This window comes from Corvus hawaiiensis, chromosome 1, assembly GCF_020740725.1.
Source record: "Corvus hawaiiensis isolate bCorHaw1 chromosome 1, bCorHaw1.pri.cur, whole genome shotgun sequence".
NCBI lineage: Eukaryota > Metazoa > Chordata > Aves > Passeriformes > Corvidae > Corvus > Corvus hawaiiensis.
This window is the reverse complement of record NC_063213.1, coordinates 2,034,695-2,051,396: the sequence shown is the minus strand read 5'-3', so window position 1 is coordinate 2,051,396 and position 16,702 is coordinate 2,034,695. Positions and strand designations below refer to the sequence as shown.

The following is a 16,702-nucleotide window of genomic DNA, read 5'->3' as shown; positions in this document are numbered from 1 at the left end:
CGCCCACCCCTGGGACACACATCCCTCTCACGACTGCCCATCTCACTCAACCCTCGTCCCCCCATCCCTTTCGCCCCCAGCCGTGTCCCACCATCCCGGGATCCCCGCTTCCCCACTCCGCTCCCGGCCCTTCGCGCTCTCCCCGCCCCGCCGCTCCGTCCCTCCTCCCGGGGCGTGTCCCCTGGTCCCACCCCGCCCCTCCGCCGTGTCCCGCCCCCCCGGCGGCCCCTCCCCGGCCCGCCCCGCCGCCGGTCGGGCTCTCGCCGCCGGCCGCGCTATAAGAAGCGGGGCGGGCAGCGGGGCCGCAGCGGGCGCGGCGGGGGAACGAGATGAGCAGCGCCGGCGCCGCTGCAAGATGCTGGATGGACACGTCCTGCTGGGATGGCTCTCCTCCTGCGCGCTCCTAGGGCTGCTCGCCTGCGCCCCGCGGCCCTCCGCCGCCTACTTCGGGTAGGTGCCCCCCGCTCCTGCTCGTCAACTTTTGCCCGAGTTTATTTTTTTTTTTTTTTGATGCTGAAGAGGTTTTGCGCCTTGCCCGTCCCGCCCGAGGTGGGGATGCTGCCGTGCGCCTGCGGGCACCCTCCGTGCCTCGGTGGGCGCGGGCATCCCCTCCCGCGGGCGCTGACAGCCGGCCCGGGACAGGGGCAGCGACAGCGCCGTGTCCGCGGCTGTCCCGCGTCCCAGCGCTCGGAGCCGGGCGCCCGGAATCCCCTTGGATTTGCCAGTCGGGGCCGGGCTCTCCGGGAGCCGCGGGTCGCAGCCCCCCGGGAGCTGCCGGTCTGTGCCCCGGGGCCGCGGGCAGGAGCTGCCGCGGGCGAGCGAGCGCTCCGTTCCCCCGCTCCCCGCGGGGGTGACCCGCACGGAGCGGACCTGTAGCGCACCAGCCGCGGGCTGTAACCCTGTAACCCCCGCCCTCCCCCAGCACGGGACAGCCCCAAAAAACTCCTTTTCCCCCGCAATTTAAGCGCGTGCTTCAACACCGGGCGCTGGCAAGCGGGTGCTGCCATCCCGCCGGCGGCGCTGTTGGTTGTCTGGGCGGAGGGGTGCGCGGGGCGCTGCGGGGCCGGGGCCGGGGGCTCCGCGGGTGCGGGCGCTGCGCGGCCGCCGCATCCCCGGCGCTCACCTGTGCGCGGGGCGGGGCGCGGCCGGCAGGGGGCGCTCCCGGCCCGGCGCGCGCCGCGCAGGTGGATCCCGATCCCGATCCTGATCCCGCTCCCTCCCATCCCGACCCCCGATCCCCGTGGTTTTATCCCCTTTATCCCACTGGCCCGTCTCTGTGGGGCGAGCTGGAGGAGCCAGATCAACCCGCGCCCCGCTCCTCTTCAACGACCCCCGCAGCCGCGTCGCGGGGCCTCAGCTCCGTGCGGGGCTTTCCCTCTGTGCTTTATGGGGTGTCGCTGCCTCTTATCCTTAATTTTAAACCATTTGTCCCAAAATGTTGTCGGTTTGAGAGGGGAGTGGGACGCGAGCACCTGTGTAAGAGGTTTTGGTGTAAGTTTACACAAGAGTGGTGATTCTTGCTTTTTTTTTTTTTTTTTTTTTTTTTTGCCCCCCCTTTTATTTGGGATGTTGTGTTGTGACCACTGGTAGGAGCCACTGGACCAGCCCTGGAGAATGTTTTAGCAGACTTGAGGTTTTCCCCCCTTCTTTCCAGTAAAACAAATCCTGGTGTTGAGGCTTGTCCATTGCTTGTGGTCTGGCAAACTTTTCCAAACAGTGCTACTTACATCTTCTGTTTCCAGCTCCAGAACCGTTTCACTTCCTGCTGCTGGGGCTGGTTTTCTAAGGAAACAGCCTGTCCTGTGTGTGCAGGTTTTTAGGAAAAGCCCTCTTCTCCCTCGGCAGTGTACAGAGGGCTGTTCCCAGCCCGTTGGCTCATGTGTCTGCCGAGGACCACCGGCACTGTGCAGCCGAATTGTGCCTTGGGGACTGACAGGCTTTGGAAGGAGCTTGGCTCTAACTCCCCTATTAATCCCTGCTGTGCTGGTATCTGCTCTGGAGCAGCAGGTAACTCATTCCAGTTCCTTCTGGGATTTCTCTCCTGGCTCATGGAGGTTTTAACTTAAGAAGGGACATCCTGAGCCAAGGGCAGTGTCTGTCTGTCCTGACCGCTCTGGGTTATTCTGTCTCTGTGCCGCTGCTGTTTCTGATTTGAGGCTCCCTCCCTGGCAATAAGGAGGGGAGAGGAGATGCTGCCAGATGTGCACCCAGCCAGATGTGTGCTCCAAGTGCTGCAGGGCTGCCGTGGTGTGCAGTGGAGTTTGCTTACGCAAAGCATCCTTGTCTGTGGTTAAAGCCCCAGCGAAGGAGCAGCATCTGCTGCTGATCCCCTCTTTGTTCTTGCAAGAGGCATCGAGCAGAGGTTGCATTTGCTGTGCTGCTGGGGACACGGGGAATAGTCAGGGCTGAAGTCCCAGGTCCTGATAATCCACAGCGAGATCCAACAAATGTGTGTGGAAGAACCGAGCCTTTCTGTCCCTTGATAAGGCAAGAAATCCCACCTGGTAGAAGCTGGATGTTCCTGCAGAACTCGGTGGCTCTGTAAGTGCCCTGGGAAGGCTGGTATTGATCTTTTTTCTTATGCCAGGTGCGTGCAGGAGCTGCTCCAGGTGAGGCAGCACATCTGTTCATTCTGATAAACCCTTGCTAAAAACCTGGCTGCATCACCTGAGCTACAACACGCCCTCCAGGCAGGAGAAGGGATGCTCCTTTTGAGTCCAAGGCATCACCAAAACCACCTTTTGGTGGCCTGCTGGCCCCTCTGGGTGCTGACATCCCTGTCTGGAAGAGGTGGTGGGGCACAGAGCGAGGCTGTGCTAAGCAGATGTCATGCTGGGGCTGCAGCTTGGCTGCTCCCTTCCACAGTCTGGAGGGGGATAGGGACAGCTGTGGGTGATCCCTTCCCCCCGCCAGCCCCAATGTCTTATTTCAGGGAAAGAATTCCGTGTCTCCAAATGTGCGGGCTGGTGGGGAATTAGTGCCCGGGGACAGAAATGGGGCATGGTTACACGATAACGAGATTGTGTCAGCATGGAGTTATGTCTGTGCCTGTGCTGGGGGGCGGTGGGAAGGATGCTGGGCTGGGAAGACCACGGCTGGAGGCTGCTGCTTCCCTGGAAGTCTGGCTCTGGTGTTCTTGGAGGGATGCACAAGCAGCCAAGTAGGATAAGTGCCCTCTGGAAGCAGAGTTTGGGGGCTGTGTGTAAGTTAAAGCCTGGGCACAGGTGGAGCTCTTGCTGCTGTTTTGCTCCATCCCCAAGCTGCCTGACTCGGAGATGTGCTGAAGGCGATGGTCCAGGGAGGGATGGGCAGGTTTTCCCTTTTCCTGAGGGGAATTCTGGCAGCCTGGGTGTTGCTGATCTCTGTGGAGCAGGAGAGGAGCAGCTGCCAGCCTGACCTGAAGCTGCTCCACAGGACCCGAGGTGATGCTGGTGTGCAGCACTGAGCAGAGCTGAGACCCTGCAGACACCTGCTCAGGAGGGGTTTTTAGGGGTTTGGCTCAGCCCTAACCCCTGGGAAATAGCTGGAGGAGCCTGGCTGCAGGGATGTGGTGATGCTACAGCTCCAAAGCCTTGTCCGATAAGAAACTTCTTGATAGAAAGGAGAAAGCGTGTCTGCAAAACTGAGCACAGCCCTGCTGGCTTGTTGTACACTTAGAGCTGCACATCAGGTGACTGGGGGTGAATTTTGGGCTAGGATGGCTGTGGGAGGCTGTCCCAGGCTGAGCCTGCACCAGAGGGGGAGGCATTGCCTCGGGATCGGTGTCAGCCTGCTGGGATGCACTGGCTGCTCCAGAAGTGAGGCTGCTTTTATGTCCAGCCACGGCCTCTGCAGCTGGGCTGTCTGAGCACTAATTTGCACCATATTCCAACTGGCTGCTGGGGGGAGTTTGGAGCAGCCCCAGACTGCCGGGATCCCTGAGAAAGCATTGCATTTCAGTTTTCCTCCCTGCTCTGCTTTCCCGGTGCCTGACACGCTCTGGGCGTGGGCACCGCCCCTCCCTCCTTTTCCTCTCTCAAATGTGGCTGGGGGTGGTGGAAATGCCAGAGCGGCATCTGGGAATTGTGTTGGGAATTGCGCCCTTGGGCTTTGGAAGCGGCAGATGACGGGATTAGCCATGCTGGGGTGACAGGCAGGCTGAGGAACTTCAATCCTGCTGTGTCCTGTGCTGGTGGGAAGGGAAACCAGCCCGTAGGAGCCGCCGCTTTCCTGAGCGGCCCGATCAGTGGATCTGAAGTGACCCGGGCCATAAATCAACCCCCCCCCTCTAATTCTGGGGGTTCTGATTTAGACTTTGATTCAGTTTTGATGCACCTCTTTAAAAAAAAAAAAAAAATAAAAAAATTTAATTCTTGCTGGAAGAAGTGTTTTTCCTGCAGGTTGGGATTTGCTGTGCTTCCCCTACGGGAGCAGAAGGATCCCAGCAGCTCTGCCCCCCTCTGCAAACACTTGTCAAGACAGTAGTAATGTTACAAGTGGCTCATGCTTACATAGTGTTTATATTGACAGATTGCAATGTTCTGCATAAATGTAACTGATCTGTCCCCTGCACGCAGGCAACAGGAACCCTCAAATGCTCACGGGGGGAGAGGGAGGGAGGCAGGGGAAGCATAGCTTGCCCTAATTTACCAGCACGCCGCTCCTGGGAGCTGCGCTGTGGCGTTTGGAGTGTGGGAAGCGCGATGTATTTTTATTCCCTTTGGCAGGTGCAGAATAGGTGCCCTGCCCTGCTGTAGGATAGAAACCTCGGCGTTCAGGCTGTAGTTTTGTTAAGAGAGCCTTGGAAAAGCGCGGCATGTTAGACTGGAAGGGGCGCTCAGGAGCGGGTTCCTGAGCGGGGCGAGAAGTCACCGCGCGAGTTCCCGAGCTCCGTGTGGCGTCAGCTGGAATGTCACCTCCAGTAAAAGCAATCCCACGGGCTCTGCCGCCTGTTTTTCCAGCACGTGGGACTAACCCAGCCGTGGCAGGTCCTGGGTGTGTGTCCCTGTCACTGGAGGGTGGTGTGGGGCCACGCGCTGGCGGCCGCGGCCTGCGCGCTCCTCCACGGCGTGGCCAGGCCGCGGTGGCTTTGCAGACGCACCCGCCGCGCTCTGGCGTGTGTGAGATGGAGCAGCTGCTTCCCAGCACAACCCAAAAAAACAAAACCTGGCCTCGGCTGGCGGGGCAGGAATGCGGCACGCAGGCAAACACAGCTGGAGCGGCCGGAGGCAGCGCCCGGAGAAGGCGGCTTGGCCATCCCGCCCTGAGCGGTTCTGCCTCTTGTCCTGCCTCTTGTTCTGCCTCTTCCACACGGCTCTGCTGGGGTTAAGGTGCTGGATTTGGGGTTTTCCTTGGAAAACTGGAAGGGTTTGCCTGGTCTGTGTGGGTTTTTTTTTTTTCCCTCTCCCTTGCTTTTTTGGAGCTGGGTGAATTGTCACTGCTGCGAGTCCTGCCTGGCTTCTCGCCCGAAGTTGGCCTCTCTGGGTCAACTCAAAGCAGTGTTTAACCTCCATTTCTTTGGAAAGAGAACCCTGTGCCCAGAAGCAGCATTTGCTTTGTAGGCGCTTGGAAGTGGCCCTGGATTTGATGATGAGGTGCCACAAGGGTGGTGACAAAGCCAGGAACATTTGGAAAAACAACTGTGCCAGACCTGCATCTTCATCCCTGGGGAGCAGGATTAGTCCCAAATCAGGCTGGGAAGTACCTGGAAGCTCCTCCTGCCTGCAGAGGATGGAGGAGCATTAACTCAGGCAGGAATTAGTATTTTTTTGGCTTAAGTAGCGGATTGACTACGTTGCTTGACATTTTGGAACCACTGCCTTGTGCCTCAGTTTCCCTCACCTGGGGCAGTTTCTCTCTGAACTCAGGTTAATGATGAGCATTGTTGCAGCCTCCATGTCCAAATACTGCATTTTTCTTTTTCCCAGAACTGTAAATGACACCTTGGAGGGGGAAGATGGCTTGTTAGGAGAATATTGAGTGGATACCTGGCAAAGCAGGAGGCCAGTGACTTCCTTTAGCCTGACTGGCGATGCAGAACCAGAGACCAGGAATCCACAGGACTCTGGTCTCCTGCTGAAAGGCCTGGTCAATGATTAACTTGATTTCTGGAAGCTGCTGACAACAATAAAAGGGAGTCCAGCCCCACAACCCCAACACAAAAAGCCCCTGAGTGTTTAATAATTAAAGGCCTTGTGCTTTATCGGGGTAATGAGAATCGCCTTAGGGCTTATTCAGTGGCAGGTAATTGAATTAGGCTGTGGGATCGGGAAGGGGGAGGGAGTTAAGTGGAAAGTCTGGAATACTGCACGGAGAAGCCTCCATGATGCTGCTCAGTCTGAGTCTTTCTGACCAGAGCAAGTTTTGTCAGTTTTTTGCTGCTTTCTTCGTGCTTCTGTCTGGTCAATTCACTGTGCTGGCAGACTTGGTGTAGTTGCCTCTTGGAGAATCGTGGAATAGTTTGGGTTGGGAAAAACTTTGTAGTTCCAGCCCCTGCCATGGCTTCCACTATCCCAGGCTGCTCCAAGCCCTGTCCAGCCTGGCCTTGGACACTTCCAGGGATCCAGGGGCATCCACAGCTTCTCTGGGAATTCCATCCCAGCCCCTCCTCACTCTCACAGGGGAGGATTTCTTCCTAATACCTCCTCTAAACCTGTTCTCTTTCACTTTAAAACACTCCCACTTATCCTATCGCTATCTACCTGTGTAAAAAATCCTCCCCATCTCTCTTGTAGATATTCCTGGTCCAAGGGTGCTCCATTCCATTCCCTTCATTTAAGGACATGCTGACAGTGTTGTTATTCCTAATAAATGTTGATATTTAAACATTCTTTAAGATTTTTTTTTTTTCGAGTGGAAGATCTGGGTCAGAGGAAACTGCTGAACTTGAGATATCATGGAGGTGGCTGGGCAGCCAGTGGGGGTACTGGACCAGTGGACATCACTGGGGTTTCCATGGAGTGAGGCATTTGTGGTCCAGAGCTGCACAGGGGTGGTGGGACATGGAATCAAAGGTGGGGTTTGCCTTCCCTGTCTCCTGTTGCATCCCTGTGCCCTGATGCCTTCTAAGAGGGAGTTAGGTTGGAAGGGGACTGCGAAGATGTTAAATCGGACTGTCCTCACTGGAGGGAGAGTTTTGAACCTCAGAACTCTGGGGTCACCAGAGGTGGAAGGACTTCTGCTGCCAGAAGCTCCATGTAGATGCTCCCTGCTCCAGTTATGTGGAATAACGTGGCCCCTTCAGGGCTTGGATCCTGTGGCCACCTGAGTTCTGTAGAAGAGAAAGGGGTCAGCTCTTCCCTGATGTTTGAGGAGAGGACTTGGTGCATTAGAAGTGTCTTGATCTGCTCTGTTTCTGCCCCTGTGGTTCCAGCTGCCTCCTGAGAGACCCCTCTGGGGTGGGATGGCTCTGAGTTCATGGTGAAACCTTTTGTTAGACACAAACTTCCCAAGTTCCCAGCTTCTGGGGCGTGTTGGAGCAATCCAAGAAGTCTCCTGGACCTGGTTTTCCAGCCTCAAACCTGCTGAGCCTCTGGCTCCCCTCCACACTGCCGCAGCCCCTTCTCTCTGCAGCCAAAAAAGCTCTCTCGTGGCCTGTGCTGTGTTCATACAACTGGTTCCTCGGTCTGAGCACAGGACCTGTTGTTTGCACTCTTAAATGGTCTGGGGGGACCACAGCTCCTCCTGCTGCAGAACGTGGCTGCAGGTTCTGGGCCAACATGAGCTAGGTAGGATCTGTTTTCCTGACTTTTTCCAGAGCTCAGGAGCCAGCTCAGGTCAAGTTGAGAGGACCCAGAAATTATTAGGATTATTCTTATGGAAAGGGTTAACCCTTTAGGAAGTTTTTTTTGATGTCAAGATGCAAATTTTTTTTTTTTCTCCTCTCCTGTTTCTAACTCTGCTTTTTAAGGTTCCTTCAGATGGTGGCTGTAAGTGCTAATGAGCCTTATCTCTCCAGATACTGTCATAAAACACACTTATGAAGTTTATCAGCTCAGCAAGCTTTACGTTTTATTGTAACGTGTGTTTGCACTTCCCTAAGTGGAACAGGGAGTATTTTGACTCCATGGATAAACACAGCAGTTACAGGGTTTGCTGGAGCTGATAGAAAAATCTATCCTGATTTTTGTTTGGTTTTTTTTTTTTTTTGTTGTTTGGGCTTTTTTTTTTTTGTTTTTTTCCTTCTTTTTTCCCCCTCAGCTCTTGCCGGGAACTCTTGTTTCAGATGGATCAGGCAGCTCCTGCATGTCCTCTGTAGCCTCCCAGTCCGGTGTGATCATAAATAATTATTCTCTAAGGTGTGGGGAATATTTTATTTATTCAGTTGCTGAAGGATTTTAGGGGAAGAGAAAATGACAGGTTAAAAAATATTGAGCTTTTTTTTTTTTTTTTTGGGAAGAACAGAGAAAAACATCTTTTCTCTCCATCCACCACAGAACATGCAAACTCAGCAGTGTCTTGACAGTAATGCTGAGTCTGTGCTGGCTTGGGATGCAGCATGGAATACCCAATTCCTGTTGGTTCCCAATGAGCTGGATGGGAGTTGGCAGGAATTTTATGAGCAGATTCATTTGGCCTAGGTGATTAAAATAGTGTTAATTGGGAAGCCACGTGGTTGTTTGGGGTGAAACTTGCTCCGATTTCTGCATTTGCCACACACTGGATGGAGGAGTTTCCCAATTGGAGCAAAACTTTCCTTTCTTGGAAAAACTTCTTGGAGTCTTCCAGAGAGTGAAGCAGCAAAATCGGCCATGGAGTGTAGCAGGAGGTGGCTTTTTGTGATGTGGGGAAACACATGATCTCCCCTAGACATGAATGAAGCACTGAAAGAAGCCCACAGGGATATCTGAGCTTAGCTTAAAACTCTTCCTGATGGTCCTGGCTGAGGCAATCCTGGGAGGAACGGGCAGAAGTTTAACCAGAACCTTGGTCTGCTGTTGAAATTCTTGGAATTTCTGTGGAGCAGCCTCCCAGCACAAGGGGGTCAAGGCACGGTTGTTTTCAAGGCTCAAATCCTTTTGGAAGGGGTCAATTGATGAGCAAAAGAGAGAATAGTCAAAAATGAGCTTATTTTGAAGTACATGGGCCTGTGTTGAGTCTGAGCCCTGGGTGATGCACAGGAGGTGACACAGGTGACAAAGATGAATTGTTCTGGAGCACAGAGCCCACAGCTTGACACTGGGATTTCTGCTTCTGGATCTTCAGCACCTCTTTGCTCTGGCCATGGAGACACCTTAGAGCTCCTTCCAGTACTTCAAGGGGCTCCAGGAGAGCTGGAGAGGGACTCTGACAAGGGCCTGGAGGGACAGGACAAGGGGGAATGGCTTCCACTGCCAAAGAGCAGGATAAAATGGGATACTGGGAAGAAATCTTTCCCTGTGAGGGTGGGGAGGCCCTGGCACAGGGTGCCCAGAGCAGCTGTGGATGCCCCTGGATCCCTGGAAGTGTCCAAGGCCAGGCTGGATGGGACTTGGAGCAGCCTGGGCTAGTGGAAGGTGTCCCTGCCCGTGGCAGGTTCTTCTCATGACTTGCTGGGATTTTTGCAGCCTTCCCTCACCTGATCCTAAAAGGAACAGCACAGAGGCATTGCTGTGCCCTGCTCCTCATGGTTTTCCTGCAGCTAATTCCCGGTGTAGAACTCAGTGGGAACCCACTGTCAACCCCTGCTGAGTTGGGGGCATTTTTTTTGACTGTTTCAATATCCTCACTGTCACCTCCTTTTGCAGGTTGATTATTTTTTTTTTTTTAAAGATCGATGATCTGATGTTCGGTGTTGCAACAAAACAAAGCCAGGCAGCCCTGGGGGTGCGACTGCACTTTTTTTTTTTAGAGATTGCAGCTGAAGATTTTAGGTGAAGGTGGCTCTCTCCAGAGGACCCTGTGGGGCTTTTCAGCTCTGTTTTAGGACCACTGTCAGCAAACACCTCTCTCCCTGAAGTGTCCGAGGTGTGAAGGTTAATTTTCTGGGCGTTGTATGGTTCTCCTTGGCTGTGGCTGAAGCTGAGCTTGGGGTGGCTTCGTTTTGCCCTGGTGACCATGCAATGCCACACTTGGGATCTGTGGGAGATCCCTGGCAGCTGCCTGCTCTCGGGGTGAGATTTTTGGAGTGGTTTTACCGTGCGGGGCCTTGGTGCTGGAGCTCCTTGCTGGCTGCAGGAAGGGTCGCTGTGTTGTTTGCAGGAGCTCTGCCAGATTCCCAGAGGGGGAACAATTTTGTTTCTCCCCAGATCTTGCTCTGGGCTCAGTGTCTGCTGATTCCCGTGGAAAACCAGGCAGTTGTGTCTCCCATGGGCACAGAACCTCTCCTACAGCGGAGGGGGGTGAGAGCTCATCAGACAAAGCCTTGAAAATTACTCAGATAATCAAAGAAAATGTTTCCACTCGGGTTTGACAGAAAGGCCCCACTGTATTTTGGTGTTTCGCAGCTTCTCTACATCCTGCTCAATGGTATGAGGTATCCCAGCCCATCCTGGTGGGACTGGGAGCCAGCTCAGTGATTGCACTTGGGATGAGTGTCCGCCTTGGACTGGATCCACTGGTGTTGGCTGCAGGGCCTCTCCCAGGGCAATCCATGACTTCAGGGACCTTTCCCAGCTCAGGAACATGGAGTTCAGCTGCTCTCCAGTGCTGCCCATCTCCTCTGACAGGAAACCCAATCCTGCAGCCCAAAAACCCCTCTGGGGACAGTTCACCAGAACTGATACTTGATTTAAAAGAACTGGCTTGTTTGGCTTAATCTTGACAAAATTCTTTTCTAGCCCTAATCCTCTCTCAGCGTAAGGTGAGATTGTGAAATACCTGGCAAACCTGGAGCTCAGCTCTCTCTCTCTGCATCTCTGGGCCTCTCTGCAATCCAAAGGTGAGGGGGGTAGGGGTGTTTCCAGCCCCTGCCGAAGATAAATCTCCTGCTGGGAGCAAGCAGGGAGCTCTTTCCCAGTCTGTGGTTAACAAGTTGATCTGACAGGCCAGAGGTGAAGCAGCCACTTGAGCTGAATTACAGGCTCTGACCAAAGATCCAACACTTCCTCTGGCTCATTAGCACAGCTGTGTTGCATCCCTGGGGACTATTTCTATCTTCTGGCTTGTCCCATGTTGACTCTGGAAATCCGGAGGCTTAGCATGAGTTTGGAGAGAGGGCTGGAGCTGAAGAGCTGCCCTTGGGAGGGTGTGAGCAGCACTGAGGAAGGCTTTGAGCAGCCCCTGTGGTCAGTGTTACGAGCTGTAATGTCCATACTGGTTTGTGGAGCTGAGGAAAATGGGTTTCCAGGCAGAGTCCTGCCTCTCTGCAAGGTGTAGGATGGATGTTGGGATGCTGCTTGGAGGGGAGTGGGGCCAGCCATAATTCCGCGCTTGCAGGATCAACAGCTCTCCTGAGCTTGCAGAGGGATCAGCAACCCTGAATTGATGTCATGGAGATGCTGTAAAAGTGACTGCAGTGTCTGTGGGGATTTTGTGTTCCCCGTGCACGGACTGGGTTCAACAGGGCTGTCCCAGGCATGCAGGGTGGGAGGCACCAGGGTAGGAGAAGGGCATCCTCCCTCAGCACTGCACCCCTGGGCTGCTTGAGGCTCATGGAAAATCTGAGGCTGGCGCTGGGAGGGGGGAGCTGAGCTGACAGCCGGGCCTTGGCTGACTCATGGGGACAAAAACGCCTCAGTTTGGGACTGCATGGGCTCGGTGACCCCATTGCACGATGGCTCTGGGTGTTCTTTGCCAGGGGCTGGATGTTCCCCCTTACAGACTGGGGCAGAGGAGTGGGGGGTGACTCCCTCTGCTCCCAGAGGCTCCAGAGAGCTGGAATGAGGCGAGTTGCTCCGAGGGATGCTCTGCTGCTGCTGGACACATCAGGGGCAGAGGCAGGGATGGGTCAGTGGCCTTGTCCACACAGCTGCTCCTCCCTCCCTGCCTGCCTGCCTGGAGCTGCTCACTCTGCTCCCAGAGCTCTCTGGAGGCTCCTTTCAAGTGCTTGTGATTGCAGTGGCTCTAAAGCTGGTGTCTGACCCGTCTGGATGTGTTCAGTTTTACCCAGCTGTGGGTGAAGGGAGCAGAGTTTGCTCAGGATCTGCGTGGCTTTGGGTGCTTCAGCTGGGACACAGGACTGCTCTCACAGTGAGCAGGCTCTGAGCCGAGTCAGGGATTTGGTGCACATCCTTTGGCTCTTCTTAGAGCCCCAAAGGGCTGTTGGACTATGGATTATATCTGGAAATGCCCTCAGTTCGTGCCTGACAAAGCAGAGCTCGCTGAGTTGGAGTTTCTCCTCCTGTTGCAGCAGTAAAGGGGATCCAAAGACAAATTTATGGGAGTCCTCCTGCTGACTTGGTGAGCTCTGAAGTGTTTAAAAGCAGGAAACACCAAGCTTCAGCTCATGAGGTCTGGCTGCAAAACAAGATGAGTGGTGCAGGCTTCACTTTCGGGGTGCAGCGTTGCACCTGCTCTCCTTTTCCAGAGCCTGGCTGGGAGATGTGTGGCTGGATTTGCAGGGCAGCTGCTGCCCTTGCTTCAAGCACCAGCCACACGTTGCTCTTGCTCCTGTCAGCTGCCCGAGCTCCTCTGTTTGTGTGTCTAAAACTTGAAGGCTGGGAGAAGGAAGAAACCTGACCAGTGCAATGGAAACCTTCAATTCCCCACGGTCCCAGGAGGAGAAGAGCAGCTCCAGGCTGGAGCTAGGAATGAACTCCGTTTGTACACTGCCTCGCCTCTCCAGGAGGAGCAGCAGCCAGGAAAAATATCAACAGTTCCATTAAAAAGTCTGCTGGTTTGCTAAAGTAGTGGAATAAACATACCTGTAGGTAAAACAACCCGAACCGCACAGGAAACATTAACGGGAGCGAACACACGCAGCCTCGCTGCCTCTCCCTGTGGATCTCCCCGGTAAAAAACACTGCATCCATGGCGATGGGGACATCAAACAGCAGCTGGGGGGATTATTCTTAGCTGGGGAAGAACTGCCTTGCGTGAAACAGGGGCTCGGTGCTTTCCTAGAAAGGCTCAAACCTGGGCTGAGCCTGCCCTGCGTTGCTGCCTGGTCAGGGGCGGGGGGCTGGAGTGAAAATCAAGGCAGGATGTGGTTTGGGGTGGTTGGTAGCCCTCTGTTTGATTTTTTTCGTTGCCCCTTCTTGGCTTTCTGATCCCTGTTTCTGTGGGAATGGTGTGAGGCTGACCTGCTTTTGCTCTAACCAGTGGAAAGTGGGAAACACCCTGGGAGCTCGCAGAAGAGCGGGGTGGGTGTGGTAGCGCTAAGTGGAGGATCCAACCACCCCCAGCCATCAGTGTGGGGTGGAGCTGACCCCTTCCCACCTGCACAGACCCCAGATGCATCCTCTGACCCCTTCGGGACAGGGGGAATGGAGGGAGACCTGTATTCCGTGCTTCAGTGAGGGGACGTGAGCCTCGAGCGTGGCTTGAGTGGGAGATGCTGCCAGCACTTCTTGGAGCGGTGAGCTGCCCATAAAACCCAACTTCCCCTTGGCCATGCCCAGCAAATATGGTCCGCCCAGCAAATCCGTGTGGAAAATGCCTTTGGTTGCAACCAGATGGCACCTGTCAAGCACAAGGAGACATTTCTATTAGTGCTCTTATTGGAGTGTTTTGGATCCCTCCCAGGCCAGAGCTGTCCTCCCCGAGGCAGATTGATGGGATTATTGCATGCTAGAGACAGTCCCAGTGCTCCCAGGCCTCATCTGCACAGCCACTTAGCACAACTAATCTGAACTGACTTTTAAAGTGGATTAGTTCAATTACTCTTAACTAGCCCTGGTGGAAACACTCTCCTTGGGGATTAAAGATCGTTAATTCACTTTAACAGACTTGATTTCAATGCAAAGCAGGCTGAACAGGAGACACTCCAAAACTGATGTGGTTTAACCACCCCACTTTGCATTCCTGGGCTCGATTCATTCCAGTTGAGAGTTGCTGGAGTGTCCCCTTACCGGTGACTAATACAGGCAGCGTCTCAGATAGAGATGTTTTACCTCAGCTGATGTGTGAACCCGCTCCTCTGAACACCTCCTGCATCTGCTGAGCCACTGCTTAAAATCGGTGCTTTAGAGGTGTTTACTTTCCTTTAATTTTTTTTTTAACTTTTATTTTCTTTTCCTGATGTTGCCTTTTTTTTTTTTTTTTCCTCCCCTTTAACTCTTCAAACCAAGCTCTTTGCTTTTTCACTTAAAAATGCAGGGCAGGGAGCCACACGTCAGCTTTTCCCTGCTGTCCTGAAGTCTCTGGATGAACTGGGAATACTTGACCAACAGCACACTCCTCCTTCAGCTGAGGAGTTTCTCTCCAGTTGAGGGTGAGCTGTGGTTGTGAAAGAGTTTTTGGCCTCTGTTTTCCTGAAGTTTGAGTGAAAAACAGTCGTTCCATGTGGTGCCCTGGATAATTCTTGCTTCGGAAGGAGCTGGGTGGGACAGGGCTTTTCCTCTGCACTTGAAGTGTTGGATGATGTGGGTGTGGAGGAAGAGAGGGGAATCCTGCCAGTGCCAGGGAAGATCCCTGAGGGGAAAAATGATCATGACATTATTTTTTTCCCTTCATGCTGATGCTAAACATTTTCACTCTGAAGGGGAGAAGAGGTAGCACTGACCCCCTCTGCAGATGGGCTCTTCACTCTTGTCCTCATGCCTACACCATTACCTGATCCAATACCAGCCTGACCCCTTGCCCTTCCCACGAAGAGCAACTTCCAGCAGATTGTGGAGGGAAAGGTTGCTTGGCACAGCTTTGCCACCTTTCCTGGGGATGTTGGCCGAGGAGAGGAAGGGTTAAACGCAGTGACCGAAGCGAGTGCCAGCATTGCTCTGGGTAAGGCTTCTCCGGCGTGCCAGAGCAAGGTTTATTTTACTAACAGCCCTGTGTAACTTCACCCTCCCCTCCTGCTTAGGATATTTCAGCTCCTCTCCTTAGTTCAGCATCACTTCAGACCTGGGGGAGCAGTTTGGGTGGCCACAGCAGCAGCTGGCAGCCGTGGAAGGATTTTTTTTTGGGGGGGGGGGGGGTTGGAACAAACCCTGAGTTTCTTTAGATTGGGTTTTTCACGGCTCTCCTGAAGAGTCCCCACAAGGCTGTGGAGAAGGGAACAGACACTGCACACAGGCAGGACATGGATGCTGCTGCTGCCCTGATGTGCTGGGGCTGTGAGACCTCTCTGTGCTGCAGCTCAGAAATCCTTCAAAGGCCCCTCTGTGCTGCCCTGCAAAGGCTGTATCTCGCTTACGGCTCTGCCTGAACCCTAAGCTGATCTAATCTCCTTTTCTTGCCACCAAGGAACTCCTCCTTCCCTCTCCACAACAGCCCAAGGACATCACCAAGCTGCTCCTCAGTCCCTGGTGGCCTTCAGGCTTGGCTGGGAGCTTGGCACAAGCAGTGACAATGTGGCTGCTGCCGTTGTGCACTAAATCTGGTTTCTCTGGTGGAGTTTTCTGGGGCGGTGATGGAAATCAGTAGCCAGATTTGGGGAGGTTTTTTCTTGTGCTTATCATGGAATGGGTTGGGTTGGCAGGAGCCTTAAAGATCATCCAGTTCCACCCTCTGCCGTGGGCAGGGACAGCTTCCACTAGCCCAGATGGTTCCAAGCCCCATCCAACCTGGCCTTGGACATTTCCAGGGATCCAGGGGCAGCCACAGCTTCTCCACCCTGTGCCAGGGCCTCCTCACCCTCACAGGGAAGGATTTCTTTCTAACATCTAATCCAAATCTCTATTCTTGCTCAAAGAGTACCCTCAGAAAGAAATACCTTCTTTAATTTTAATTTTTAATTACCTGAGCCAAGAGCTCTGCCGCCTGAGGTTTTGGTGGCAATGCCTGGTGAGTTTAGCACCGTGAGGTGCTGCTGTTTTGTTCTTTAAGGCACAAGGCTATTAACTTCATCTTTAGCGTCTCTTAAGACTTTTTTGGGGACAGTTGCTCTGGGAAGTACTGAAAACAAAGACTGTTGAGAACATACCGATTTTGTGTCAGTGTCCAACCTGTAATTTCACTTCTGAGAAGACACTAAGGTGTTGCTGAGAACTCTTTCACCTCAGGACAGGTTTTTATTTGGGAATTATGCTGTCTTCCAGTCTCAGGATCTATAAAGAGGTGCATTAATACATCCTTCAAAACCTTCCCCTCTCTTAGGGATACCTGGGGGGGACCCCCATCCTTGGAAGTGTTTAACAGGTTGGATGGGGCAGCCTGAGACAGTGGGAGGTGTCCCTGCCCATGGCAGGGAGTGGAACTGGATGATCTTGAAAGTCTCTTCCAACCCATTCCATGATTCTCTGCCTGTTCCAGGATAGCTTTTTGGAGGCCTTTTTGAGGTCAGGCTGATGAAGTTTGAGTTTGTGACCATCACCTAAAGAGGGAGTCCAACAAGCTGCCTTCAAGGCAGGAATCGCTCACATCCAAGAGCAGCCCAGTGGAGTTGTCCATCCCTCGTGGCTTCCTGGGGGAATTGTAGAGCTCCAGAGCTGCTCTTGTAAGGAGTCAGGAGCACTGGGAACCTAAATGCAAGACCTGGGAGCTGCATTTTAGACCCACGTTAAAGGATTTCGCTTGCAGTGCCCCTTCTTCCATCGTGTGTTGCTGTGACCATTGGGTGGGGGTAAAGGATCTGCTGGAGTGGCCCTAAAATGGCTTTTCAGTCAGCAGAAGATACCTGGCAACACCTAAACTGATTTTTTCCTCCCGTAAACCTTAAATCTGAGAGATCTTGACCCGTGCCATTCATGGGATTGGTGAGGTTTTC

At 53.8% G+C, this 16,702-nt stretch overlaps 1 protein-coding gene across 1 annotated transcript in view; it reads left to right on the top strand.

Moving 5' to 3' along the window:
• Positions 1-271: 271 nt before the first annotated feature.
• Positions 272-16,702, top strand: part of WNT9A (Wnt family member 9A) — a 53,144-nt gene continuing 36,713 nt past the window's right edge. The window contains exon 1 of the mRNA XM_048307693.1: positions 272-450. Coding sequence (XP_048163650.1) covers positions 356-450 — 95 coding nt within the window. The 5' untranslated portion in view covers positions 272-355. The remainder of the gene's footprint in view (positions 451-16,702) is intronic.